Here is a 25,203-nt window from a genome sequence, read left to right as displayed (position 1 = left end):
AGAGAGAGAGAGAGAGAGAGAGAGAGAGAGAGAGAGAGAGAGAACTAAATGAATACTAAACTCTCTTCTAATTTGAAATCCTGTAAGCCTTATGAATTCTTTGACTCTCCGAAGATGAAACACTGAGTGGAAGGCAGGGCATGACTTGTAGTCATTGTTCATGGCAATCTTCATGGTCAGAAGAGGCCCCTGTCCATGCTACCCAGTACAAGATGAGGTCTTACTTTCTGAGAACTTAAGACAGACATAAAACATGATTCCTGCCTTCAAGGCATTTACAGTACTGTTGGAAGAGCCCAAAATACTGACACAAAACTATTAGAGAACAATACAAGTATATTGGATCTAGCCATAAGGCATTTGTTTGCCCTAGGCAAGGTCTGCATGTAGTTCCCTCTTGCATTTGAAAAGTAGATCTCCTGTGTGTGCCTGTCCACTAGTGACTTTGAGCTTTCGTTATCACATTTGTGACTTGACATTGTAAAATAGACCAGAAGGCCACAGAAACCAGAATTTTCTGATATTTAAAAAAATAGACACTGATAAAAAGTCATAGTAAAATGTGCCTCCTTTTCCTCCCCTGTGTGTTGTGCCATAGGCAACTATACCTAAATACCCCTAAGCCTGGCTCAGAAAACCTGTAATTCGAAGATATCTTGCTTAGTATAGATTAAATGTGCAGTAAGAGCTCAGGGACTGGACAAATCTTTGTGGACTGGAATGGTCAGGGAATGATTCATTGAGTGGGTGGGATATGAACTGGGTCACATGAGCCAGGAGTTAGCAGACTAGGAAGAGGAAGGAGAGAGGAGGGAGAAGACCATTTCAGCTGTGGAGAAGATAATGAGTAAAGGCAAGGAGGTTGAATATATGTTACATGTTATATTATTCCATGTTACAGTGATATGTTCTCTTTTGGAGTGAGGCCAGACTTCCATTAGAACAAGGAGCAAAATGCTTCATGGGATATGGGCACACATTTTCCAGAATGGAGAAATATACTTGCTCAAAGAATGAGGGCAATATTTTCATCAAGCCCAGAGACAGAATTGAGGCCCTCTGGTTTTAAACAGAAGTTGATGAGAAGGGCATGGCTGCATAAAGTGCAACATGCAAAGAACAGCACTGAAGAGCCAAGAATTTGACAGGAGACTTTTTCATTTAGGGAGAATATCAGACATTTCTTTCTTGACATGAGAAATAAATAGCTTGATATTGTTTTACCTTGAAGGCAGCTGTGGTAATTTATTAGGTAGCAATGACTGTTTTAGGGCAGAATGTGAGCCAGGAAAGAAATTTATTCATAGATTCATAGAACCATGGAATATTGGAGCTGGAAGGGACTCTAGAGAACACTTTTTTTATAGATAAGGAACTGGAGGACTCAAAGAAGGAAATGACTTGCTTAAAGTCACATAGCAAGTCAGTGCAGAGTCAGGCCTTTACTCCAAAGCCTCACAGGACAGAAAACTGGGGTTCAGGGAGGAAAATGATTCGTCCAAGGTCACAGCATTAGAGACAGAGATAAAAATAGAATTCAAGGCTCTCAGCTGTCAGGGAAACAATCTTCCTCCTTTTTACTATTCACCATTTTGCTAATTCCGGGTAAGAAACTTCCTAGAAGACACCTTTACTCCTTTTCAGAAGTGAAGGAGAGGGACAGTCCAAAGGCATGGAATGTTACATATACTTTCAGATTTCTTTTCAATATGGGTTTTTTTTTAGAGTGGAAATCAGCTACTGACCCTAACCTAACAGGCAATTTTTAACTGCCCACAGGAAAAACTGCATTATTCCTGAAGTGGTCTAGCCCCTGGCAACTATTCCCAATAATTTGATCATCATGGACAGAGTCCAACAGGGACAGAGCCTAAGGAAGCCTGAGAAAGCTCCTGAGAAAGATTATCCAAGATCCAAAACTAGAGTAATGGGACAAATATTTGCATAATTAGCTTCTACTACTAGCTAATATTACTCACAAGCCATCAAGTAGCATCTATTCAAATACTTCCCCTGTAAGAGAGTTCATTATCTCATGAAACAATTCTAGTTAGAAACTTGTTCATCAAATGGAGTCAAAAATCTGTCCCTAATTTCCACCAATTTCTTCCTTATTTTTTCTATAAACAGAATTAATCTAAACTAAGGGTTCTTAAGGGCTTTTTTTATGGACCCTTTGTCAGTCTGGTGAAGCCTATAGATAGATCCCTTTTCAGGATAATGTTTTGAAATACATTAAATACATAGAATTACAAAGGAAATCTATTATACTGAAATACCATCTTCAAAATATCTTCTAAGATTAAGTTCATAGTCTCCAGATTATGAACCTATTTGATAACCCTTCAAAAGTTTTTCTTTAAGTATGCCTTTCTCACCTTTCTCAAAAACAGAGTCTCTTCTTCCTGTTTTCTTATCTCACATTTCTTTCCTCAAGGCTAAACATTTCCAGTTGCTGCTCCCATTCTTCATTTGACATGCTTTCTAGGCCATCACCTTCCTGGTCAATGAAGTAGCATTCTTCATGTTGTCATTGTCCCTCTTAAAGAGTTTTCTTAAAGCCTAGAAATATTTCTAAATGTATCCAGGGTTCTTTTCCTTGGAAGAAAAGAATTACACACATCAAACAGTTCAGTAACAATATTGTTTTCATAGAATTTTTTGTTTAAAAAAAACACCTCATCTTCTGTCTTAGAATCAATACTATGTATTGGTTCCATGGCAAAAGAGAAATAAGGACTAGGCAATGGAGGTTAAGTGACTTGCTGGAGGGTCACACAGATAGGAAGTATCTGAGGCCACCTTTGAACTGAGGACCTCCTATCTCTAGACCTGGCTTTCAATCCACTGAGCCACCTAGCTATCCCTAGAATTAAGTATTAAAACAAGTATAATTCTTACTCTAGACTCCACTGCCTGAAGGCCAGGCAGGTTTTATTTCACCCTTCCCTTAAGAGTTCTTCAGTAACCTCAAGGGATTTCAAGGGTATTTAGACTCTGCATACAGCTCCAGCCCCCACCAGTTGTGTTCTCCTGGAGTGTAGAGAATCCCCGGCACCCTTGTTTCATTTAGCCAATAACATTGAGTTAACTTTACTTCAAAAGGTATAATAATCTACAACTCAAGGGAGGTGAAATCCCTATTTCTCTGGGGAGGGGGCAGAGATTAGGTTCAAAGCTTAGCTCTGTTCATCTCTATTCCTATATAACATGGTTCTATCTCCACATCCAGCATCCTACCTCAGATTCCAGATCTAGACACCTTGATTTCTCTGGGCTTCCTTGCCAGGCTAGCTGATTCCAACATCCTCCATGGCTTGAACCTCATCATCTTTCTGTAACACCTAAAACTGAGGACAAATGAAACAGCGTAGGAATAAACATCCCCAGGCCCACTTCATTTTTTTTCCACATGAGGAAAATTCATGGAGGAAATAAAGAATGGAATGAATTTGTATTCATGTTGTGGGGGACCTGAAGTGAATCCCTGGGGTTTGGGACAGGTATCCTTTGCAAGAATGCAAGAGTCCAAAACTTAAAATAAAAAGAGAAAATTATTTATTTATTATTTTATTTTATTATTATTTTTTAATCCTTACCTTCCATCTTCGAATCAATACTGGGTTTTGGTTCTAAGGCAGAAGAGTGGTAAGGACTAGGCAATGGGAGTTAAGTGACTTGCCCAGGAAATTTATTAATTTAGAGAGTAATGTCGAAAGGTCGAGAGACAGGGTTGAGTTTGGGCACTGCCTCCTCTAGGGATGGATTTTGTGGGGGGGGGGGGGGTTTATACCCTATTGACAACAGGTGCTACATGGCTTAAAGAGGGAATGGTGATAGCATGAATTTAGCCAGAAGTGGGAGTGTTGGTCACTTGAGTGGGGCTAGAGTGACGTTTGTGTCCTGAAGACATAGGGTTTGCCTAGGCATAGTTTAGGGATCAAGTAGATGTCCTAGATTACAACTCAATGGTATCAGAGCATAACCAGAAGATATATATCTGTGTCCATCTCAAAATCTAGAGGAGAATCCAAAGGGACTATTTCTCTCAAGGGTCTTTTCTTATCATGAGTAGGCCCAAAGTCATCTTTTCCTCAGCATCACAATAATAATAAAGAAAGAAAGGAATTTTTCTGCACTTTGTTTGATTTGAAATCTTCTGGAGTTTGAAAAGGTGTCCAGAAAGGTAACCCCAAGTCCCATGCCATTCAGACTCCATCTGTTCCCTCTATGGCAATGGATATCCTTTTCTGTCATGAATCTCTTGAAGTTGTCTTGGATCCCCAATTCAATTCCTCAAGCTGAAATAAATGAGCACAAGGGAAGAAGTCCTTCCTCTCTCACTAGTTCAATTCGTGATATTATACAATGGATAAACTGATCTTCATCATCTAGATACAACAGGAAAGAGAGTGCCAAAAAAAATGCCAGAAAAGTGACTCAATCTGGCCAGTTTTAACATAGCCAATCATAGAAGGCTACACTCCTCCATGTGCTAGACAATAAAAGTTCTTCCATATTGGATGATCTGGGAACATCCAGTTACTCTTTGCTCCATTTGAAATTTCGCATCACAGTTAAATAGGCACAGGTATATGTATTAGTCATCATCCCAAATTCACTTCTTGTTCCATATTCAGAATATTTTCTCAGTCATCTCTGGGGAAGCACAAGCAATGTCCTTTCACTTGCTTCTCCAGTGCCATACAGTTCAGCCTTAAAACAGTCAAGTAATATGAAAATATATAATCCAATATGTACAGCTATAAATTATGGTTTTCCCCAAATACAAAACTTTGCAGATTCAACAAAACAAGATGCATTTTACAAAATTTGCCAATTACTTCTGCTTGCTTAGCCTTACCCTTATGAGGTGTTTTTCAAATCAAAACAAAAGAAAGAGTAAAGCTAAAACTGGCTTCTATATTGAACAGAAATCTAGTCCCCACTGAGTTTTCCAAACTATATAGAGCCCTGCTAACACCCACCCCAAAAGAGATTTAGGATCTGGGTGCAACTTGGTATCAGGTTTTTCAAATGAGGAGATTGTCTTGGATAGAAAGTCTTTCAATGATTCCCTCAGTGCATAAGGCCATTCAACTGAGGTCTACACAAAGAGTTTCCTTTTCTACACAGGACACACCAAAATTCTCTAGAATTTTTCTAGCATAGGCAGTCCCAACAAAGATTCAAGCAATTACCTCTTGGTCTTTTATCCCAAAGAGCACCCAAAATTCTCCCCATGGATCTCTGCTACTGCCCAGGTAAACCAAATGGAATTCAAAAGACCCACCAAACAAAACACAAAGGTAAGAAAACAAATAAGCTGAATGAGAAAAGTAGCAAAAAAAAGTCAGATATTTATGGAGTTTGGGCTCAGACATCTCACCCTAAGAAATAGCAGAGTATTTTGCTTTCAAAAAAAACCAGTAGTCTAGGTCAATTTAAATGCAAAAAGAATAATATGAACATTTCTACTAGACAGCAGCAATCTAGTGATTTCTGATTTCTCATAACAACAATCAATATAGTCATCCCTTACTATATCATGGTTCACTTACCAAGGCTTCATTGCATCTCAGGTTTAAAAAATATACATCTAATTCTGTATTGTGGAGTTTTTACTACATCATGGGATTTTGCAGATGAATACCGTAGTATGCACAATGGAAATGCAATATGCCACTACCACTTGCTCAAGTTTGCCAACTTGAGATTGTACACAGCACACTATTGACTGATGGAATGAAAGACAACCAATTGTGTTCTGTATCCTGGGCACAGATTGGTTCAGTAACTGTATTTCGTGAATTTTCACCTATTGAAGGGGTTTTCTGGAACCCAACTCCCACAATAGGTGAGGGATCACTGTACTTCTACAGGACTTGGTAATATGGAACAATGTCTATATTTGTTTATCAGTAATGGGCATCAATATAGTGATACTTAAAAAGAATTCAATAATATAAAAAGTAACTGAATTTAAATGAATAAAAAATCAACAAATGAAAAGCTTGCAGAATTACACCAAAGGAATGGACTTGTGAGGGATTATACAACAGAAAAAAGCTGATTGTACACTTCCAGCCCTAAAAATATATTTTTTTAATTTTCTAGGATTTTCTGATGTAGGATAAACTAAAATAAAAAGTCTTAGGCAGAGAATCTCTCCAGGATCCTTGCAAATATGAAGAGCTCAGTTTTATACCAGACAAGGCTTACATTATGGGGCCTGTGAACTGGATGAAATGTGATCTTCACACCCTGGATATTGCAAGAAAAAAACTCAGAAAGACTCTGTGTGGTCAGTTCTAATTTAGCTAATCAAAGGAGACCACACCGCCCATGTAGGAAACATAGGGCATCTACATGTTAGGCAATCTAACCAAGCAAGCCCCTTTATATAAATAATCCAAATAATAAGTGCTACAATGCTTTATAGACTAGGATTCAGAGGACTTGAATTCAAAACTATCATTTACTACCTGTGTGACCTTAGTTAAGATATTTAAACTTTCTGGGCCACAGATTTCTCATCTTTAAAATGAGATCATTAGACATAATCTTTTAGTCTCTTCCAGCTCTAAATCCTTGATCTTAAATTGGCTTGAGTAGTTCCCAACAGCTTGATTTAAGATGTGGGCTTTGAAAGTTGATTAGGATTTAGGTAAAATGTGGGGCATAGCAATGCTACTCCTAGATCTGTATCCCAAAGAGATAAAAAAAAAAAAAAAAAAAAAGGAGGTACCTATTTGAGCAGAAAATATTTATAACAGCTCTTTTTGTGGTAGAAAAAAATTGGAAATTAAGGATATGTACAACAATTGGAGAATGACTGAACAAGTTGAGGTATATGGTTGTAATGAAACACTACTATATTATAAGAAATGATGAGAAAGATGATTTCAGAAAAACCTGGAAAGAGTTACATGATGCAAACTGAATTGAGCAGAACCAGAAGAACATTGTACACAGTAATAGCAATATTGTATGATGAACATGAATGACTTATCTAGTCTTAGCAATACAGTCATCCAAGACATTTGCTGAGGACTCATGATGAAAAATGCCATCCACTTCCAAAGTAATAATTCATGGAATCTGAATGCAAACCAAAACATACTATATTTCATTTTCTTTCTAAACTTTTTTGTTTGAATTATCTTCCACTAACTGACTAGTATAGAAAAATATTTTATAGTATTGCCCATGTAAAAATCTATATTAGATTGCTTGTCATATTAGGGAAAGTGAAGGGGAGGAAAAGAGGGAGGGGGAGAATTTGACTCAAAAAAATTTTAAATGAAGGTTAAAAATTATTTTTACATGTAACTGAGGAAAAAATACTTTTAAAAACTGAGGGCATGCGTATATGGAAAGAAAACAATGGAAACAAAAATGGAAACACAGTATTGATCATGGCCTCAGCTCCTACCCAAGCCCAGAAGCTCTGTACTGCATGCTGTATATAGGAGATGTGACTCCTAATTAGAATATAAGGAATGAAATTAGTGACTAAGTTCTTCAGGAAGTAGCTATGTTTGGTTTGAGGTAGACTTAAAGAAGAAAGAAAGACTTTGGACAGCAAAGACTTGACCACCTATTCTCCAGAACAATTGATCATCGCAAATAAATCTGAGTTCAGCTATCTTCTGGTATCATTTGGAATTATTTTTGTTTGTGACATTTTAGTCATTGTGGATATACCCCTAATTCTGCTTTCTTTTCTACTTTATATCAATTTATATGCAACAATATACTTATATGAATTCCTCATATTCATTGTTTCTTACAGTACAGTAATATTCTTTTACACTGATGGAGGATCACAATTTGTTCAGCCACTTTTCATTTGATATATATCCACTTTGTTTTGATTTATTTTTGCTGCCACAAATAAAGGTATTTTAATTTTATTTTATTTTTTTAACAGACCTGTGATTTCATGAATGTAGGGAGATCCTAGCAAGGAAATTCCCTCTAACAATGCAGAAAAGCAATTGTGTTACAGTTCTGATATTTTTATTCTTAGAAAATTACTGTGATAATAAGAATTTAAGTGGTTTTTCTGGGATCACAAAGCTGGTCTATGTCACAGGTAAGATAGCTATGAATATTTTGATATGAATACTTCTGACCCTTGCAGTAGTGGGACCATTATATATCAGCTTCAATAGCCTCACCTATGGAGAACATAGATATTGTTACATTTTCTTTAAGAGCAAATAGAATCCTTACTGGATGTTCCATTGACATCTTAAACTCAACCTATCCAAAGATAAAATCATTATTCTCTTTTCTCCAAAACCCTCTTCTCATTCTAATTTCACAATGGTTGTTTTTCTTGTTGTTCAGTCATTCAGGCATTTCTAACTCTTTGTGAGCCAGGCCTTTCTGTCCTCCATTATCTGACTTGAGGGGTTCAATTTCTGATGTTACATCTTTTAGTATTTTAATACTATCCATGGGATTTTCTTGGCAAAGATAATGGAGAGCGGTATACTATTTCCTTCTCCAGGGGATCACTTTTTTTTTTTTTTTTTTTTTTTTTTTTTTAAACCCTTACCTTCCGTCTTGGAGTCAATACTGTGTATTGGCTCCAAGGCAGAAGAGTGGTAAGGGTAGGCAATGGGGGTCAAGTGACTTGCCCAGGGTCACACAGCTGGGAAGTGTCTGAGGCCAGATTTGAACCTAGGACCTCCCGTCTCTAGGCCTGACTCTCAATCCACTGAGCTACCCAGCTGCCCCCAGGGGATCACTTTTTGTCAGCACTCTCTATTCTGATCTGTCCATCTTGAATAACCCCACATGACAGAGCTCATAATTTCATAGAGCTATGCATGGGAATTTCCCAATTACTTTTTTCTAGTTATTACTTTGTCTTCCCAATCAATCAGGCTTATAAGCTTCATCTTATCCTCTACTCACTCTCTTTTACCTTCCCACTGGCAATCTGTTTCCAATGTGTGTTGATTATACCTTAATGCCATCACTTGCCTATGTCTTCTTCTCTCTTATGACTCTACCACCACCCAGGTGCCAGCCCTCATTACCTCCTCACACTTAAGATACTGCATTAGACTTCTGGTTGATCTGCTTGCCACAATCTCTCCCTACTCCAGGTCCTCCTTTGCTCAGCTTTTAAAGTAATCTCCTAAAGTACATCTGACCATGTCACAGTGTCCCCCTCTCCTCTCCACTGCTAACCTACCTAAACTAGTAATGACTGCTAATGAAATCCAGAATTCAAATATAAAATCCTTTGTTTTTCAAAGCCTTCAAAAGCAGTTCCCCCATCCTTTCCAGCCTTCTTATACTTTATACTCCACCCCACCATAAAATCTGGGATCCAAGGTTACTGATCTCCTTGCCTGAAACAGAACACTCCATCTCCTGACTAATAAGATTAAAATTCTCTGGAGATTATATCTTAATTTATTAAATAGTAACAAAACCAGTCAGAAAAAGAAAAGGCACCAGTTACATGTGGCAGGCTGTCCCCTTCCTAAGTCTCATCCCCTAGCCAACCGCTCCAGCTTCTCAGCCAGAACTCAGAAGAGTTAGGTGTCAAGCTAGATCCAAGCCCTACACGATGTGTGAGCTCCAGGGCTCCCCTAGCCAGTGCTAACCCTCACTGGCGCTCTCCTAGCTACCTCCCCAAGCCAGCTTCAGGGTCACACTATGAACACTCCAGTGCTACTTAGCCACCTTCTCTCACCATGATTCAGATGCAAAAGAGAGTTTCCTTCCTTTCCTCAATCCAAGTTTGTGCTCCTTCTGACATCACTTTTCTAAGTCCCACTAATTTGATGGAATCCATCTCAGACTAAATCAGAGGCTGATCTTCTGGGAACTAGCAACCCAAAGGCCTCTGATTCCCTTTATCTTAAATAGTTCGGTCACACATAACCATTAGCCTTTCTTCTTAATTCAATCAAAGATGGGATTCAGAGAATGGGCTATTTTCAATCTCAATATGGAATTTTCCCTGTAAAATCCAAGGCTGATCTTAGGGTGCCAAAAGAAAGAAAAGGGGTTCAGGGTAGTATTAATTCTCACATGATGTTTTCACTGGTTGTCTCCCAAGCACGGAATACTGTCTCCTATCTTTGCTTTCTGCCTACCCTTCCTTCAAGTACCTGCTAAACTCACATCTTTTACTGAAAGCCTTTCCTGAACACCTTTATTTCCAGTGTCTTCCTTCTGGTTGATTATTTCCTATTTATCCTGCTAATAGTTTGTTTATACGTAGTTGTTTGTGCATTAGACTATGAACTCCTTGAGAGATATATTTTGCTTTGTTTGTATGCCCAGTATATAGCACAGTATCTGCTATAAAGCAGGTACTTAATAAATGTTATTGACTGACAGGTACAGTTTAACTGTCTTTGAAGACTGAGATTTTAACTGCCATTCTGGGGAGACCAGACCATTAACTCTGGTGGCTAAGGAGAAGACAGGGAAAAAGAACAAAGAGGACTTATTTCCTGAGAGAACTGAGCTTATGTCTTATTTTCATTGGGGTAGGGGGGGTTAAGGGAAGCTGATGAGGAAAGGAGATCCTGTTAGGACAACAAAATTTTGAGGGTCCTAGTACCTCAATAGTTACAGGGGATTTCCAAGGGAAAACCCCACTCTGCACATGACTAAGAGCAAATTGTCACTTGTAGCCTTTAGCTCAATATAATACCATTTGCATTGCAGTTGACTATTTGCATTACAGTTTAAGGCCTCCTCCAGCAAGAGGAGGATTGTGGAAAAACACACATGCAGCACCCTAGCCACCAGACATTGGCATGCACCCTAGGGGAAATGTCCAATATGGAATCTGACAATAATTCCCACATAGCTAAAATGTATATAACCTCACCATCACAATTATACAGAGAGTCTATTCCCTTAAGGAAAGGAGGCCATAGCATACATGGCATTTGCCATATAGAAAATCTCTGAGTCTGAATTCTTTTGAGATGACACCTACTGGCATTTCACTCACCTCAGAATCAAATTCTTGAGAAGAGACTTTTTATCAGTATCCTGAGATAACAGAATGGTGGGACTATGTTTGCAGAATTGAGAAGTAATTGTGGTTAATGCTGACTATGTGTTCTTTCTTACAGAGAATAAATGTTAATATAATAATTAGCAACATATTAATATAATGATCATTTGTATCTTTGTTTTGTTGCTGATTACCATGATAATAAATAGTATAGTCAGTAGATATTTTTTAAACTTAAGATATTAAAAGGTTTGACATATAGATTATATAGTCAAAAGCTTACAGAAAAAATAGAAGCTTCACCAGTTTATTTATTATTATTATTAATTAAACAAAAATAAATGTATATGGGACTCCAATCTAATGATTGAATGAAGATATTTCAATTTTAGTAACTAATTAGAAAAAATCAAAACATATCCTTCAATTCTCTTACTACTTGGATGAGAATGAATAAGAAAATGAACCAGTAGCAGGTGAAGAGGTGACCACCCTACCCTTTATTATGCAAGAGGAAGTTTGACCCTAAACCACTGATCTATTTGTTATAAACAGTTCAGTGACTAGTGACATCTATCCCCAGCACTCTTTCTATTATATCACAGTGTGTGAACTGTTGCTAAACACAGTAACCTAAAATGGGATTGTGGTAGGGCCTGTTAGTCTTGCATCCCAGAAGCACTTAAATGGTTATTAAATGATTACATAATATTTTTCATTTCTCTAGCAACATAGTAAGTGTCAAGGACATGTTGCAACATATGCTAACTGCCTGTCCCTATGCAAAGGATCATTTTTCTTTTGTTTTACTCTTTGAAATATACATTTTAGTCCTCACACACAATGAATGCACTTAAAAAAATTGTTTCTATGAATTCCTTAGAAGTTCTATTATCTTCCCTCTTTGTAGACCTTCATCTGCTCCTGTAAGTGTGTAAATGTTGTGTATCTGAATGACACAGAATAGCTAGCACTATTGAGTTGGGCTATGCTTAAGGAACTATCTAGTTTACAGTTTACCTTGTGCGTTGTGGATTTTGCCCAGACCACTGGGACTATTCCAGTGGTGTTGCTCCTAATTTTGCTTTAGGAGTGTCTCCTTTTGTGTATTCAATCTAACACTGTTTAACTCAGCTGTGGTTCTCTGACATATGCAAACACTCCCATCTCTAATTTTCAAGCTGCTGCTCTAACAAAACTAATGACGAGGAAGTTCAGAGTCAGACAACTCTTGATCCAACACTGAGTTAGAATATAGAACAAGCCTTGTAAATAACTGGAAAGACTGCCTAGGAGAGGGTGTCTTAATCTTTTTTGTGAGATTATGTCAAGGAATGCTAGGAAGGCTCTCATGTCCTGGAGGGGGGGGGGGTTCCATCTCCCCCACCCCGTATCTGTTGGAAAATGCTGAAATTCCATTGGATTTTCATTATCTTCCTCTCAGATTCTGGTTAAAATGCAAATCCTTTCTCCCACTCCCAATTTACCCTTACTCCACTAGCACACCCTCTCACTCTGCCAGGAATAATCCTGCAAAACAACATTTCCTAAAATCTATCTTCTGAAGAATCCTAGTATACCACATGATGTGAAGAGGGATGGGGTGAGAAAATTTCAGGGCTAGCAAAATTTTCTTTTAAAGATATTAAATATTGAAATAGGAAATGTTTTAACCCAGGATCAGATATTTAAAGCAGGAAGAGAACTTCGATTCCATTTAATCCAATTTGCACATCCTACAAAGACAAAACCACCCAGGGACTTTAAACGATTTGCCAACATCACAAAGGTAGTGATGTAGTCAGTATTTGAATCTAGATCTTCTTACTCCAAATCCAGGATCCTTTTCCTACATTTTGCTCCACAATTTTCCTATTTTTCCACAGGTATCCCTATGTCCCTGAGAAGCCTTGGGTCAGCATTTACAAGTTCCATCAAAACAATGTGATCTAATGGAGAAAGCACTGAATTTGGAATCACAAAGTCTGGTTGTGAATACCAGTTGTGCCATTTTAGTACTTCTAGGGCATGGGTCTCTCTAAGCCTCAGTTTCTTCATCTGTAAAATAAGAGGGAAGGACTTTAGGTAATCTCTAAGGATCTCACACACCCAAATCCTATGATTTGAAGATCAAAAGTATTCTGTTCTTAACTTAGTTTGAGAAATGCTACTTTCAGGTGTTAGAGACAACTAGCATGTCAGTAAGTAGGAAGGATCTAAAAGGGATGAGAGGTCAAAGAGAAATTGTGAGAGAACTGAACACCTGCCTGGGGCTTTGGGAAGTTAAACAAAAGGCAAAATGAAAGAAGCTGGTGACACCATCAACCTCCTCAGCCAACTTTTTGACTACAGACAAGTTCATCAAAGGGCCTTGTATGAAAACAGCAGACCTGCTTCTTTTCCCACTAACTTATGGAAGATTTCCCCCCAACTAGATTTACCTGATCACTTCCTGGAGAGTTCCCAGAACAGGCCAGCTGGGAATTCAGCCCTGGGGTTCCTTCCATTTTTGGAGTGATTCTGACATCTGGTGGCCAAATTACCACAGGGGAAAACTACAGCTAAATTCAGCCTATGAGAGCATTTAAAGTGGCAAAAACTTTCCTGGAGAAACTAGGTAGTAGCTCTTGTCAGGAATCCCAACTAGAGATGTGAGAGTCTCACTCATATCTCTCCTTGAGGTTCAATAAGTTTCTTCTATTCCATTATTCCATACTTTTTTTTTACACTACTTCCAGTGGTGTTCAGAGTTTCAATGAAATACTCAATTCCCTAATAAATTTTATCTGTGACTCTCAGTCATGTTGAAGCTCTTAAGTCTCCTTCTTGGCCCTGACATTATAGATTTTATAGGTACATGATTTTATTCTTCCTTTACTCCTGCCAATTTCATTAAAAGTTCCATCCTTTGGATCCTAAGCACTGTAGAATTGTTTCTTTTCACCATGCAATCTCCTCCAGCTTCTATCACTAATATATATTTAATAAGGCAGCTAGCATGCATTGAGTGCTGTACTCAAGAATCAGGAACAAGTAAGTTCAAATCAGCTTTCAGACACATTATCTATGACCCTTGGCAAAAGTCATTTAACTTCTGTCTGCTTCAGTTGTTTCATCTGTGAAATGGAGATAATAAGACCTAACTCTCAGGGCTGTTGTAAAGAAAAAATGAGGTGAGATACGTGTAAATTGCAAACCTTAAAGTACTCTATAATTCTAGCTGTTGTTGCTGTTGTTATATTCGAGGCAAATTCAAAACTATTCATCTCGCCTTTTTTTTCTCCCAAGCCAGAATGTTCGAATAGGCATCTGATGAAAGCCTTTTCTTTCAAGTCTCAGCTTCTAAGAGCTGAGCTCGTCTTTCCTCCACACTAGTTGATTAACACTTATTACCTGGATGACAAAGGTCTATTTTTTGTTTTTTCTAGGCCTCAGTTTTATCATTTATAAAATTAAGGGATTGAAATAAGTGATCTCTAATGTCCCTTCTGCTTCTAAATCTGTGGTCTTTTTCTCTTCCTCCCCAAGTTTTCCTAAAGCTCTTTGTTTTTCATAATTTCTTTGCCCCTGTTGTATTCTCTCTCTTATTAGACTTACATGTGTACCTACTTGTCTTCTCCACCTTAAGAAAATTGCATATACCCCTAGAGTAGAACTGTGCCATTTGTCATCTTTGTACTCCCGGGCTTTTGCTTTTCAGGTTTTATTTATACATGTATAATATGATATATCTTCCATTAGTCTACAAGGCCTACACTGTACCACGTAGCTGCCTCTACTATGTAGATTCCTGAGATTTTTTTAGCTCCTTCCTTTGCTAATCTATCAGCTTCTTTATTGCCTACAAACCTCGAATGACCAGAAAAACATACCCACTTAATGTCTGTTCCTGGAGCAAGTATATAGAGCTTCACATAGTCTTCTTTGTTGATGACATCATTTCCTGGGCTTATTTTCCAGACACTTTTCTTCCAGCCTTTAACCCAACACATCATACCATTTTGAGTAAACCTGCTATCTATATAGAGAACCAGTTTACTGATGTTTTGATTCTTTGCTTATTCGTTTGCTTTGCAGGTGCCATGCATTTCTGCTCTCTGGTTTGTCTGTCACCCAGGAAGTCTATCACCCACATTTAGGGGATGGCCTGGCCCCCAGTAAACCCAATGACTGTTCAGGCATTCCATTACCAGAGCAGCAGCCATCTGTGTAGATTACAGTGGCATTTCCCATATAAGAAAATATATCTTTGCTAAGTGAAGGTAGTGAGTCTGTATTTTGTTTTGCAAGCTTTGGGCCAGGTTCTTCCTCTTCATTTGAGGACTCTTGGAGATTCTTTTTTGGCTTCATTTTGGGGTCTTGTATGTTACATTTCTTTTTTTGATTCTGTTGAATGACCAGGGCTTGTAGTTTATCAAACAAAGGCCCAAGTTTCATCCTCAGTAGCAAACCTCTTCAACATGGCAGCAGGAAATCAGTTCATTCACTCCAGGTGAGAAACAGGTTAGAGCATGCAGAAACACAGGAGGCACACCACAATGGCCAAAGGCACCCATAGCTTCTCTAAGGACAGTGGCCCAAGAGTCCCAGCATTACCTGCTTTGAGGTATCGTGGCCATGGGAAAGAGGGTCCCCAAACTCAAGGTTCCCAGTACTTTTCCACAAAGTAGGCACAAATAAATTGATTTCTCTGCCACCTCTCGTTCTTTTTTTTTTTTTAAACCCTTACCTTCCGTCTTGGAGTCAATACTGTGTATTGGCTCCAAGACAGAAGAGTGGTAAGGGTAGACAATGGGGGACAAGTGACTTGCTCAGGGTCACACGGCTGGGAAGTGTCTGAGGTCAGATTTGAACCTAGGACCTCCTGTCTCTAGACCTGGCTCTCAATCCACTGAGCTACCCAGCCTCCCCCTACCACCCCTCATTCTTATTAGAAGGAGTCCACAACTATACTTATAGAAGTTATGCAAAGTTTCACAGCCCCAGTTGTATTTCTCTACTTAGAATGTAAACTTTTTGATGATAGGAAATAAAAAGCTTTTCGTCTTTGTATTTCAAGTGCTTAGCACTGTAGCTTGCACTTAGTAGGCACTTAATGTTTGCTTAATAGAATCGAGTTAAAATTAAAATTTTTAAAAGATGAAAGTATTGATATGTAAGCTATATGATTAATAGAAAAAACAATTCACCATTTCTCCCATAGAATTCTTTGTAAGTAATAACCAAAAATAATAATCTTCATTTAACTTGGTGGTGTCAACTATTAATAATTTAATACCGGGGCCCAGACTAGTCCTGGGGGGCACATGGTAGGCATTCCATAAATACTTACTGAATGATTTAACAACTTTTGCTCACAGCAAAATAAATGGTCACAGCACCTTTCAAAAAGTACAGAAATGGGTTTGGGCATGATTAATGCCTTGCAACTATAGAAATGAGGAAATGTGAATTTATAATGCAATCTCTAGTATTTACTAAAAATGCAAATTGTATAGCCAAATAGCAGGACAAAGATAAAGGAAGATGCTGAGGGAGCTATAGAAGTGTGCAATGAAAGAAATTCTTAGACTCTTTGGGCCTCTGTTTCCTTATCTGTGAAACAGAATGTGTTAGACTAAATGATCTCTGTGGTCCCTTGTCCCTTCCAACTCTAAATGTATGATCCAATCAACCTCCCATTTTGGGCTTCTCTATCAAAGGCCATGGAAGTGGACCTCAGTGAAAATGTGTCAGTTATGTGTTGTGTGCAGAACAATAGGTAAGAGTGTTGGGTATACTTTGAGGACAGGGCTTGGAAAAGGAAGAAATGGGGGTATGGACAAGTAGAAAAAGGCCAAATATGAAAAGCAGATGAAAATACAGAGAGGAAGTGACTAAGCAAGCCTGAAGCAACTGCCTGAAGTCCAATATAAATAATTACATATGCAGGACCACAAAGAAGCAGGCTGTCTCAGAGTTCATTCACATATTTTTTCCAGATTACATGTCAATTGGATTTTAATCATTGTTTTCTGACATTTTGCAATCTATGTTCTCTTACTCTCTCTCACCTCTCTCCTCCCCAAAATAGCAAGTAATATGATATAGGTTATACATGTGTTATCATACAATACATATTTCTATGTTCATCATATTGTGAAAAAAGACATTTCACTTACACTACAGAAAAATTCATGGAGGAAATAAAGTGAAGAATGATACACTTCAATCTGTATTTAGATTCCATTTCTTCACAGAAGAAAAACAACTGCTTGATCACATGGGCCAATGGGGACATGACTGGGGATGTAGACTCTAAGCCAGTGATTCCCAAAGTGGGCACCACCGCCCCCTGGTGGGTGCTGCAGCGATCCAGGGGGGCAATGATGGCCACACTTTTTTTGTATTACATTCTATTCTGAGTTCAATAAATAGTTTCATAATTTCCAGGGGGCCCTAAGTAATTTTTTTTCTGGAAAGTGAGCCGTAGGCCAAAAAGGTTTGGGAACCACTGCTCTAAGCAATCACCCTAGTGCAAATATGAATAATATGGAAATAGGTCTTGATCAATGATATATGTAAAACCCAGTGGAATTACTCATTGGCTGGGGGGGGGAGGAGGGAAGGGAAAGAACATGAATCATGGAACCATGGAAAAATATTCTAAATCAATTAATTAAATAAAAATTTTCCAAAAAAATAATAAAATAGATTCCTTTTCTTCCATGATGGTGGATAGTATTTTTCATCATAAGTCCCTTGGAGTTGACCTAAATTCTTGTATTGCTGACAATAATTAAGTCATTCATAGTTGGTCATCATACTTCATTACTATTACTGTGCACAACATGGAGTTGGTTTACATCTTATGTGAGAACCAGCAGAATGTAGACTTGGATGCAGAAAACCTGAGTTTGAGTCTTGACTCTTCCATTTACCAGCTATATAACTTTGATCAAACATCATATGTCTTGGCCTCAGAAGACCATAATGCTCAACACCCATGACCTCATGGTTTTAGGGAGGAAAATGCTTTCTAAAGCCTAAAGCAGTGTTGAAAGAGGAGCAAGTATTATTTATTTGACCTAATAGGCCATATTCACACTAAGGTGCTTTTAACATCCCTTCCTTCATAATACTTTATCCTGAAAAAGAGATTTGAATGATGAAAATGTTCCTATCCTGACTCTAATAAGGATAGTGGAGTAAGAGGAAAGAATACAGCATATCTCTCTTATAAACCTATTTAAACAAAAACCAGTGAAGAATATGGGTCTGAATGGTGATAGAGAAATATAATAAGGAACCACAATAGATAATTTTTTTAGCCCAGTTCAGTATAATGAGATTGTTAGAGGCCTATGGTCACTTGGGAAAGGTTCCATCCCAGGAGGAAGACCCAGAGCCTTCTGAGGTCCTATGACTATATATAGGGCAGAGAGCAAGAACAAGAGAAAATCAGTTGCCATGTTATTCCAAGATCATACAATCATCCCAAAGATTTGCACTGAGACTTGCAACCAAATAACCAGTACAGAGAATACTTACAGAGGCTTACTTGAAGTTCTACTACTGTGAACCTATAGAGCCTGCCAGATGTCAAACACTGAGGATATCAACTGTCTATTGTGTTTCTCAGATCCATGCTGGGTTTGAGAAACTTCAGATCATGAGGGCAATGATCAAACCATTAAATCAGACCACAAAGAGACTACTGAAATTTTACAGCTCCCTGGCCTGAGCTACCCAAGATTTTTAAAGAAAAAAACAGTCAGTACTCAGAAAAAGTAGTGTCAGGACCCCAGATAATACAAATTAATATATCACACAAAGCCACAACATTCCCACCAGAAGTGCATATTCTGAAACAGGAAGAAGGCAAAGTCAAGATGACTGAGTCTCAGAGACTCACTTGAACTCTCCCAACATTCCCCTTCAAACAACTTTAAAATAATGCCTTAAGTCAAAATGTGGAGTGGCAGAGCCAGAAAAAGGTCAGAGGGAGACATTTTTTAGCCTAAGACAACTTAGGAAGGTCACAAGAAAGGTCTTTAACACCTTTCTTTCTTTCTGGTGGGGGGGATGGGTGGGGGGAGGTTGGAACTGGCCCAGAGCAAGGCAGGAGCACCAGCAATGGACTTTGGGGAAGTGGCCATGATAAGACCAGGAGCAGCTTTGGGGGCTCTCAGCTAAGAGATGATAAGGAGGTTGGACAACTGGTCAAAAAGAAGTTATAAGGGATCTTTTGCTGACATTGGATGCAGTTGGTGCTGATTAGCAACTCTTTTTGCCCATATGCAGTTCTGGATTGCAGTTTCAGGTCAGAAAGGAATGCTTGTGGTCAGTCACCTGGAAATAGGAACCTTGGTCACAGATCCAGGGCCACAAAGACTGCTACCACTTGTAACTGCAGAAGAGTAGGAGATCCAGTCATAATTTCAAGACCAATGGGAATATTAGTACTGGTAGCTACAAGGAAACAAGGGGTCTTTCTGGGAAAAGACCAGAGGATAGACCATGAGATCAGTGACAACACCTTTCCTAGGATAACACTACCTTAGAAACACTGAAAACCCGCCAATCCCCAGAATTATCTCTGAAAACAGTAACATGAAAAATTCTGAAGCTTGATACAGTATCTCCCCACCCCCAAATAAGCAGAGACTAACTTTAACTTAAAGTTAAAAATGAAGAAATATACCAGGAAAATGAATAAACCACAACAACAAAAAGAATTTGATCATAAAAAACTAGTATGGTGGCAGAGAATACCAAGACATATACTTAGAAGAAGGCAATAAAGTGAAAACAGGTATCAGCATAGCCTCAAAGAAAATGCTAATTGGACCCAAACCTAACAAGAATTTCTAGAAGAATCAAAGAAAGAAATGAGTAATAGGAGAAAAATTAGGAAAAGGAGTATGAGTGATGCAAGAAAATCATGAAAAGAGAACTAACAGCTTGGTAAGAGGCACAAAAAAAATACTACCTTAAAAAATTGGCCTAATGTTTAAAAAAAAGTACAAGAATTTACTGAAGAAAGGAACTTCTTTAAAAGCAAAATAGGCCAAATGAAAAAGGAGATACAAAAGCTCACTGAAGAAAATGATTCTCTAAAAATTAGAATTGAGCAAGTAAAAGCTAATGACTCCAAGATAAAAAAAAAAAAAAAAGAAAAAAGTAGAATAAAAATTGAAATATCTCACTGGAAAACTGACTGATCTGGAAAATAGATCAATAAGAGATCATTTAAGAATTATTGGAAGGAAGAATACATATATGTACTCAGTTGAGTATAGGAATCTATCTTACCCAATAAGGAAACAGGAAGGGAAGAGGATAATGGATATGGAAGTGGGGAATAAGGGGAGACAGTGGAGATGACAGTGTCAAAAGCAAAGCAAACTTCTGAGGAGAGAAAGGATAAAAAAGAGAATGAAGGATAAAAAGAAGAAAACAGTATGGAGGAAAATGTGCAATTAGTGGTCACAGCTATGAATATGAATGTAATGAGCTAACCCACAGAACAGAAGCTGATGGCAGAATGAAATGGAAACCCAAATCTAACACTATGTTATGCCCAAGAAACCGACTTGGGATAGAAAGACACACAAAGAACTGAAATGAAGGGCTGGAGCTGAGTCTATTGAAGGCAGGGGTATCAATCATGATCTCAGATAAAGCAAAAGCAAAATTAGACCTAATTGAAAGAGATCATCATGGAAACCACACTTTGCTAAAGGGTACCATAGATATTAAAGCAATATTGAAAAACTTTAGAGCAAGTTTTTCTGATAAAGGCCTCATTTCTCAAATATACATAGCAGAGTCCAATTTATAAAAATAAGAACCAATTCCCAATTGGCATTACAGTCAAAGGATATGTAGGTAATTTCAGAAGAAGACATTAAAATGATCTATAGTCATATGAAAATGTTGTCGAAATCACTATTGATTAGAGAAATGCAAATTAAAATTATTGAGGTATCACTTCACACTTATCAGAAACAACAAATGCTAGAGGAGATAATTTACCCAAATATATTTAATGGTATAACATCACAATATTTAGAATAAAAAATAAGTTCTAGGTGGAAAAACAATGAAACTATAAGGATTGGTGAATTCAATAATGCCCTTTTCAAGCCTAAATAAATCTAACCAGAGAATAAATAAGAAAGAGTTTAAGGACCTGAAATTTATCTCATAAATGTTAGTTATGATTGTTTTAAGGTGATTCCTAAACAGAAACAGAAAAAAGTATACCTATTTTCAGTACCGTATAGTACTTATACAAAAATTGACTTCATATTATGACATATAAAACTTCATGACCAAATGCTGAAAAGATATATTAAACATATATTTTATTAAATGTATTTCAATAAAAAATACACTTAATAAAAGGTTATGAAAGAAGAACTAAAAAGTAAAGGCTAAATAACTCAATCCTAATGAATGTGTGAGTCAAAGATAATTTTAACAATGAAAGATAACATACTATTTGGGGATATTACTAAAGACTCTCTTAGGCAACAACCAACCACAATTGCTGAGGACTGAGAAAAGAATAAGCATCTAATGACGAAGCATGCTACCCTACTTCCTGATAGAGAAGTGACAAGTTGCTAAGAAAAATATTCATTTTTATATGTGAACAATGGGAAAATTTGTTTGCTTCACTGTGCATATTTGTTTAAAAAAAAAGGTTTTTTTCGTTTTCTTTCCATTTTGGGGGAGGTGCCAGGATTGGATGGGAGAGGTAAGCAGGAGAACGAATTTCCCTTTCCCCCATCAAACTGCAAAATAAGAAGAGGAAAGAAGGCCAGAAGGAATTACAGATTGGCAGGCAACTTTGAAAGTTACATGTTGAATTTATTATATCCTTAAAAAGAAAAGCAAGCTCTACATAATAGAGATTCAAAGTTTCTTGTACAATCATTTCCTTTCCATTTCAGATATGGAAATGTTCATTTTATTTGGTGTTAGTTAAGAACATAATTTTAAATTTTAAAAAATGTGCTCATTTTCTCTAAGGAGATCATCAAATTCTAACATGATCTGGATCTCTGGATGAACTGAGTTCATCAAGGTATTCATAAACAATCTCTCTCTGTAGTCTTGGGGCTTCAGAGCTTCACAGCTTAGTAGTTGAGCTGTTTCTATCTCTGACCTTCAGATCCATCTGGAGTTCTCCCATACCCCATGCTCTAACTTTATGTTTTATGTACTGCTGCCAGCAAAGCTGAAAATGCTGAATCAGGTCTCTGCTGTAGGACTTCAGGTTTGTCATATTCCAACACCTAGAAAATAGCCAGATGATAAAAATAGAGTGAGTAGGGAAGATCACTGGATTAGCCATCAGGAAACATTTGTTCAAGTCCTAGTTCAGCCACTAATCTCAGGCAAATCTCTTCCCCATTATATGCCTCAGTCTTCTCCATCTTTAAAATGGAGACTAATTTTTAAGGTTCTTCCTAATACTAGTATTCTTAAGGGTTGAGTAGCTGAAAGAGCAGCTATGGCTTATCTTGAAAAAGGAAGAAATCCTTTTGTCCTGGTATGAATCCTGCCATCTCTTCTTGGTCCCACGAAGTTCTTTGTACCTTTCCATTTTCCATGACTAGTATGCGATCACAGTCCAGCACAGTTGTGATACGATGTGCAATGATCAGCACAGTACAACCATGGAATGCTTCTCTAATTGTATGCTGGATCAGGGCATCAGTGTCCAGGTCAATGGAGGCAGTAGCTTCATCTATTACTATAATCTGGTAAAGGAGGAGTAGAAGATAACATTAGAACCCTGATCTAGGGAAGGAGAAAAGAATAAGCATCTATTAAGTTCCTATTGTGTGCCAGACAATTTGCTAAGTGTTTTATAAATAAAATCTTATTTGATCCTCCTCACAACAACCCTCGGTGGTAGATATAAAAAAAGATTAAATTTCTAGGGTAAGTACTAAGTGTCTGAGGCTAGATTTGAGCTCAGATCTTCTGAATCCAGGCCCAGCACTCAATCTACTGCACTACCTACTTATCCTAGAGTTAATTATATATAACCAGAAAGCAAAGTCTCTAGGATTCAAAAGTCCCTAAAGCTTGCTTCCAATATGCTTTCTTCCTATTTGTCTAAAATTATATAAAGGAAAAAACTTAAACTGTCCTTATGCAAATAAATTACCATATTAATTTTCTGCTCTAAAATCTTCAGTACTTCCTTTATTGCCTACTGAATAAAATTCAAACTTCCACCTGGCATTCAAAGCAGACAAAATCTGGCACCATTCTACATTTTCAACCTTATTTCACATCACCCACCTCCATATACTCTATAATCCCGCCTAACAAGAATATTTTTTGGTCCCCTGAATACTCCCTATATTTTCCCACTTCCTTGCTTTTGCTAACAGTATCCTTATGTATGAAATGTACTTCTTCTCCTCTTAGTCTATTGATCTACCTGACTTAGTCAATTTAAATGATATTTCTTTTAAATTTTCCCTGAGATCCCCAATCAGTAATAATCTTTCCACCTTAGAGTTCACATAACACTTTGTACCTTTAACCCAAAGGTAAACTCATTTGTTAAAGGTGAATTACTGATGCCCAGTATAGTGGGTTCTTTATCAGCAGGGGGAAAACAGGGTCATGACTGTAAGAGAAAGGTGTATGTATGTATGGTGTGGGGGTGTATGGGGAGGAAACAGTTCCTATGGTGTTTGGGGACATGCCTAATAGTATATGACTGTGATATCGCTACAGTTATCAACAATACGAATTTTGGTTCAGAGTGCACACTGACCCACTCTTGGTTGGCTGCCAATGAATAAGATTGCTTATGTCATTAAGTGTGTAAGTTACTTCATGCCCTAAGGAGTCATAACTACAGGATGGGGTGGGTTGCTGGAAAGAACTAAAATTGAATCCTACTTAATACCATGAAGTGAAAGGTGAATAGTAAATAAAGACAAGTGTTATAAAGGGAAGTATGTACTACATTAAAAATACAAAGATCTAAGTTCTGATCCTGACCTGAATCACAAAAAAAAAAAAAACCTTGGAGAAAATGTGCCTCAGTTTCCTTATTTGTGAAATGTTATAGTAATCTCTACTTCCCAGATTAGTGAAGTAAGTATAAGAAAGAATTTTGAAAAATAGAATTAAGGAAAATTCAAAGGATTATTATTATAACAAATTATATTATTATTATATCACATTGTTAAGGGGCAAAATGGTACAGTGGGTGGAAGACTGGTCTTGAATTTAGGATGATCTGATTTCAAGACCTATTTCTGATATATATGGGTTATATCAGTGCTCCCACAAAACCATCTCAAACTTGCTCATCTTCATTGATGGAGTGAGTTTTCACATATATATTGCTGATGAAACCATAGATCTGTACCCAAAACAATCCCAAACAAATTACTGTCATTATTACTGACAAATAATGCATCTTGTGAAAAGAACAATATGAAATTTTAAAAACTTTCCAAGTAGAACCAAGAGAATATTATATCCAGCTACAGAATTAATCTTTGAACAATAATCTGTGAGTGTCTACCTATAAAGAACTGATAAAAAGAAATACAAAAGGCATAGTTTATACATGCATTTTTTGATCAAATGATACCTTCTCAAGTATGAGGAGGGGAAAGAGAAAGGGACAGAGGTACCTGAGAATTTCAATGTAACCACAAAAAATTAATTTTTAAGAATAATACATCTTACTTCTCTATAGATTAGAGAACTTGGACAAATTTAATAAGTCTGACCAAATAAGAGTAAAGGAGATAAATAGACAGATAAACAAAGTAAAAAAATTGTTTAGGTCTCAAAGACACTTCCCTATCAGGAGGCCAGTAACCTGTTTCATCTTCAGCCTTCTGGAATCATAACTGGCCATTGCATTGTACAGAAGAATAAGAATTCTGAATCTTTCAAGGCTATATATTTTTACAATGTTGTTATTGTATAAATTGTCCTGCTTCTGCATACTTCACTCTGAATCTCTTCATATAGCTTCCCAGATTTCTGTGAAATCATTTCCTATATCATTTCTTATGGTACAATAGTATTCAATCCCACTTATATACCATAGCTTATTCTACTGTTGCCTAATTGATGGGCAACCCTTAATTGTCCAATTCATTATCACTACAAAAGAGTTCCTATAAACATTTTTGTACATCTTTAGTTATAATTTGTTTGTCTTA

At 37.3% G+C, this 25,203-nt stretch overlaps 1 protein-coding gene and 1 pseudogene across 1 annotated transcript in view; both read right to left on the bottom strand.

The window, feature by feature from the left end:
* Positions 1 to 14,739: 14,739 nt before the first annotated feature.
* On the bottom strand, positions 14,740 to 15,485 carry LOC123233667 (annotated as a pseudogene).
* A 6,715-nt stretch (positions 15,486 to 22,200) lies between these two features.
* Positions 22,201 to 25,203, bottom strand: part of ABCC11 (ATP binding cassette subfamily C member 11) — a 77,562-nt gene continuing 74,559 nt past the window's right edge. Inside the window, exons 28-29 of the mRNA XM_044659727.1 lie at positions 22,591 to 22,755; positions 22,201 to 22,287 (exon numbers count right to left, since the gene is read on the bottom strand). Of these exons, the coding sequence (XP_044515662.1) occupies positions 22,201 to 22,287; positions 22,591 to 22,755 (252 nt within the window). The remainder of the gene's footprint in view (positions 22,288 to 22,590; positions 22,756 to 25,203) is intronic.

This window comes from Gracilinanus agilis, chromosome 2 (genome assembly GCF_016433145.1).
Source record: "Gracilinanus agilis isolate LMUSP501 chromosome 2, AgileGrace, whole genome shotgun sequence".
NCBI lineage: Eukaryota > Metazoa > Chordata > Mammalia > Didelphimorphia > Didelphidae > Gracilinanus > Gracilinanus agilis.
This window is presented reverse-complemented; position numbering and strand designations above follow the sequence as displayed.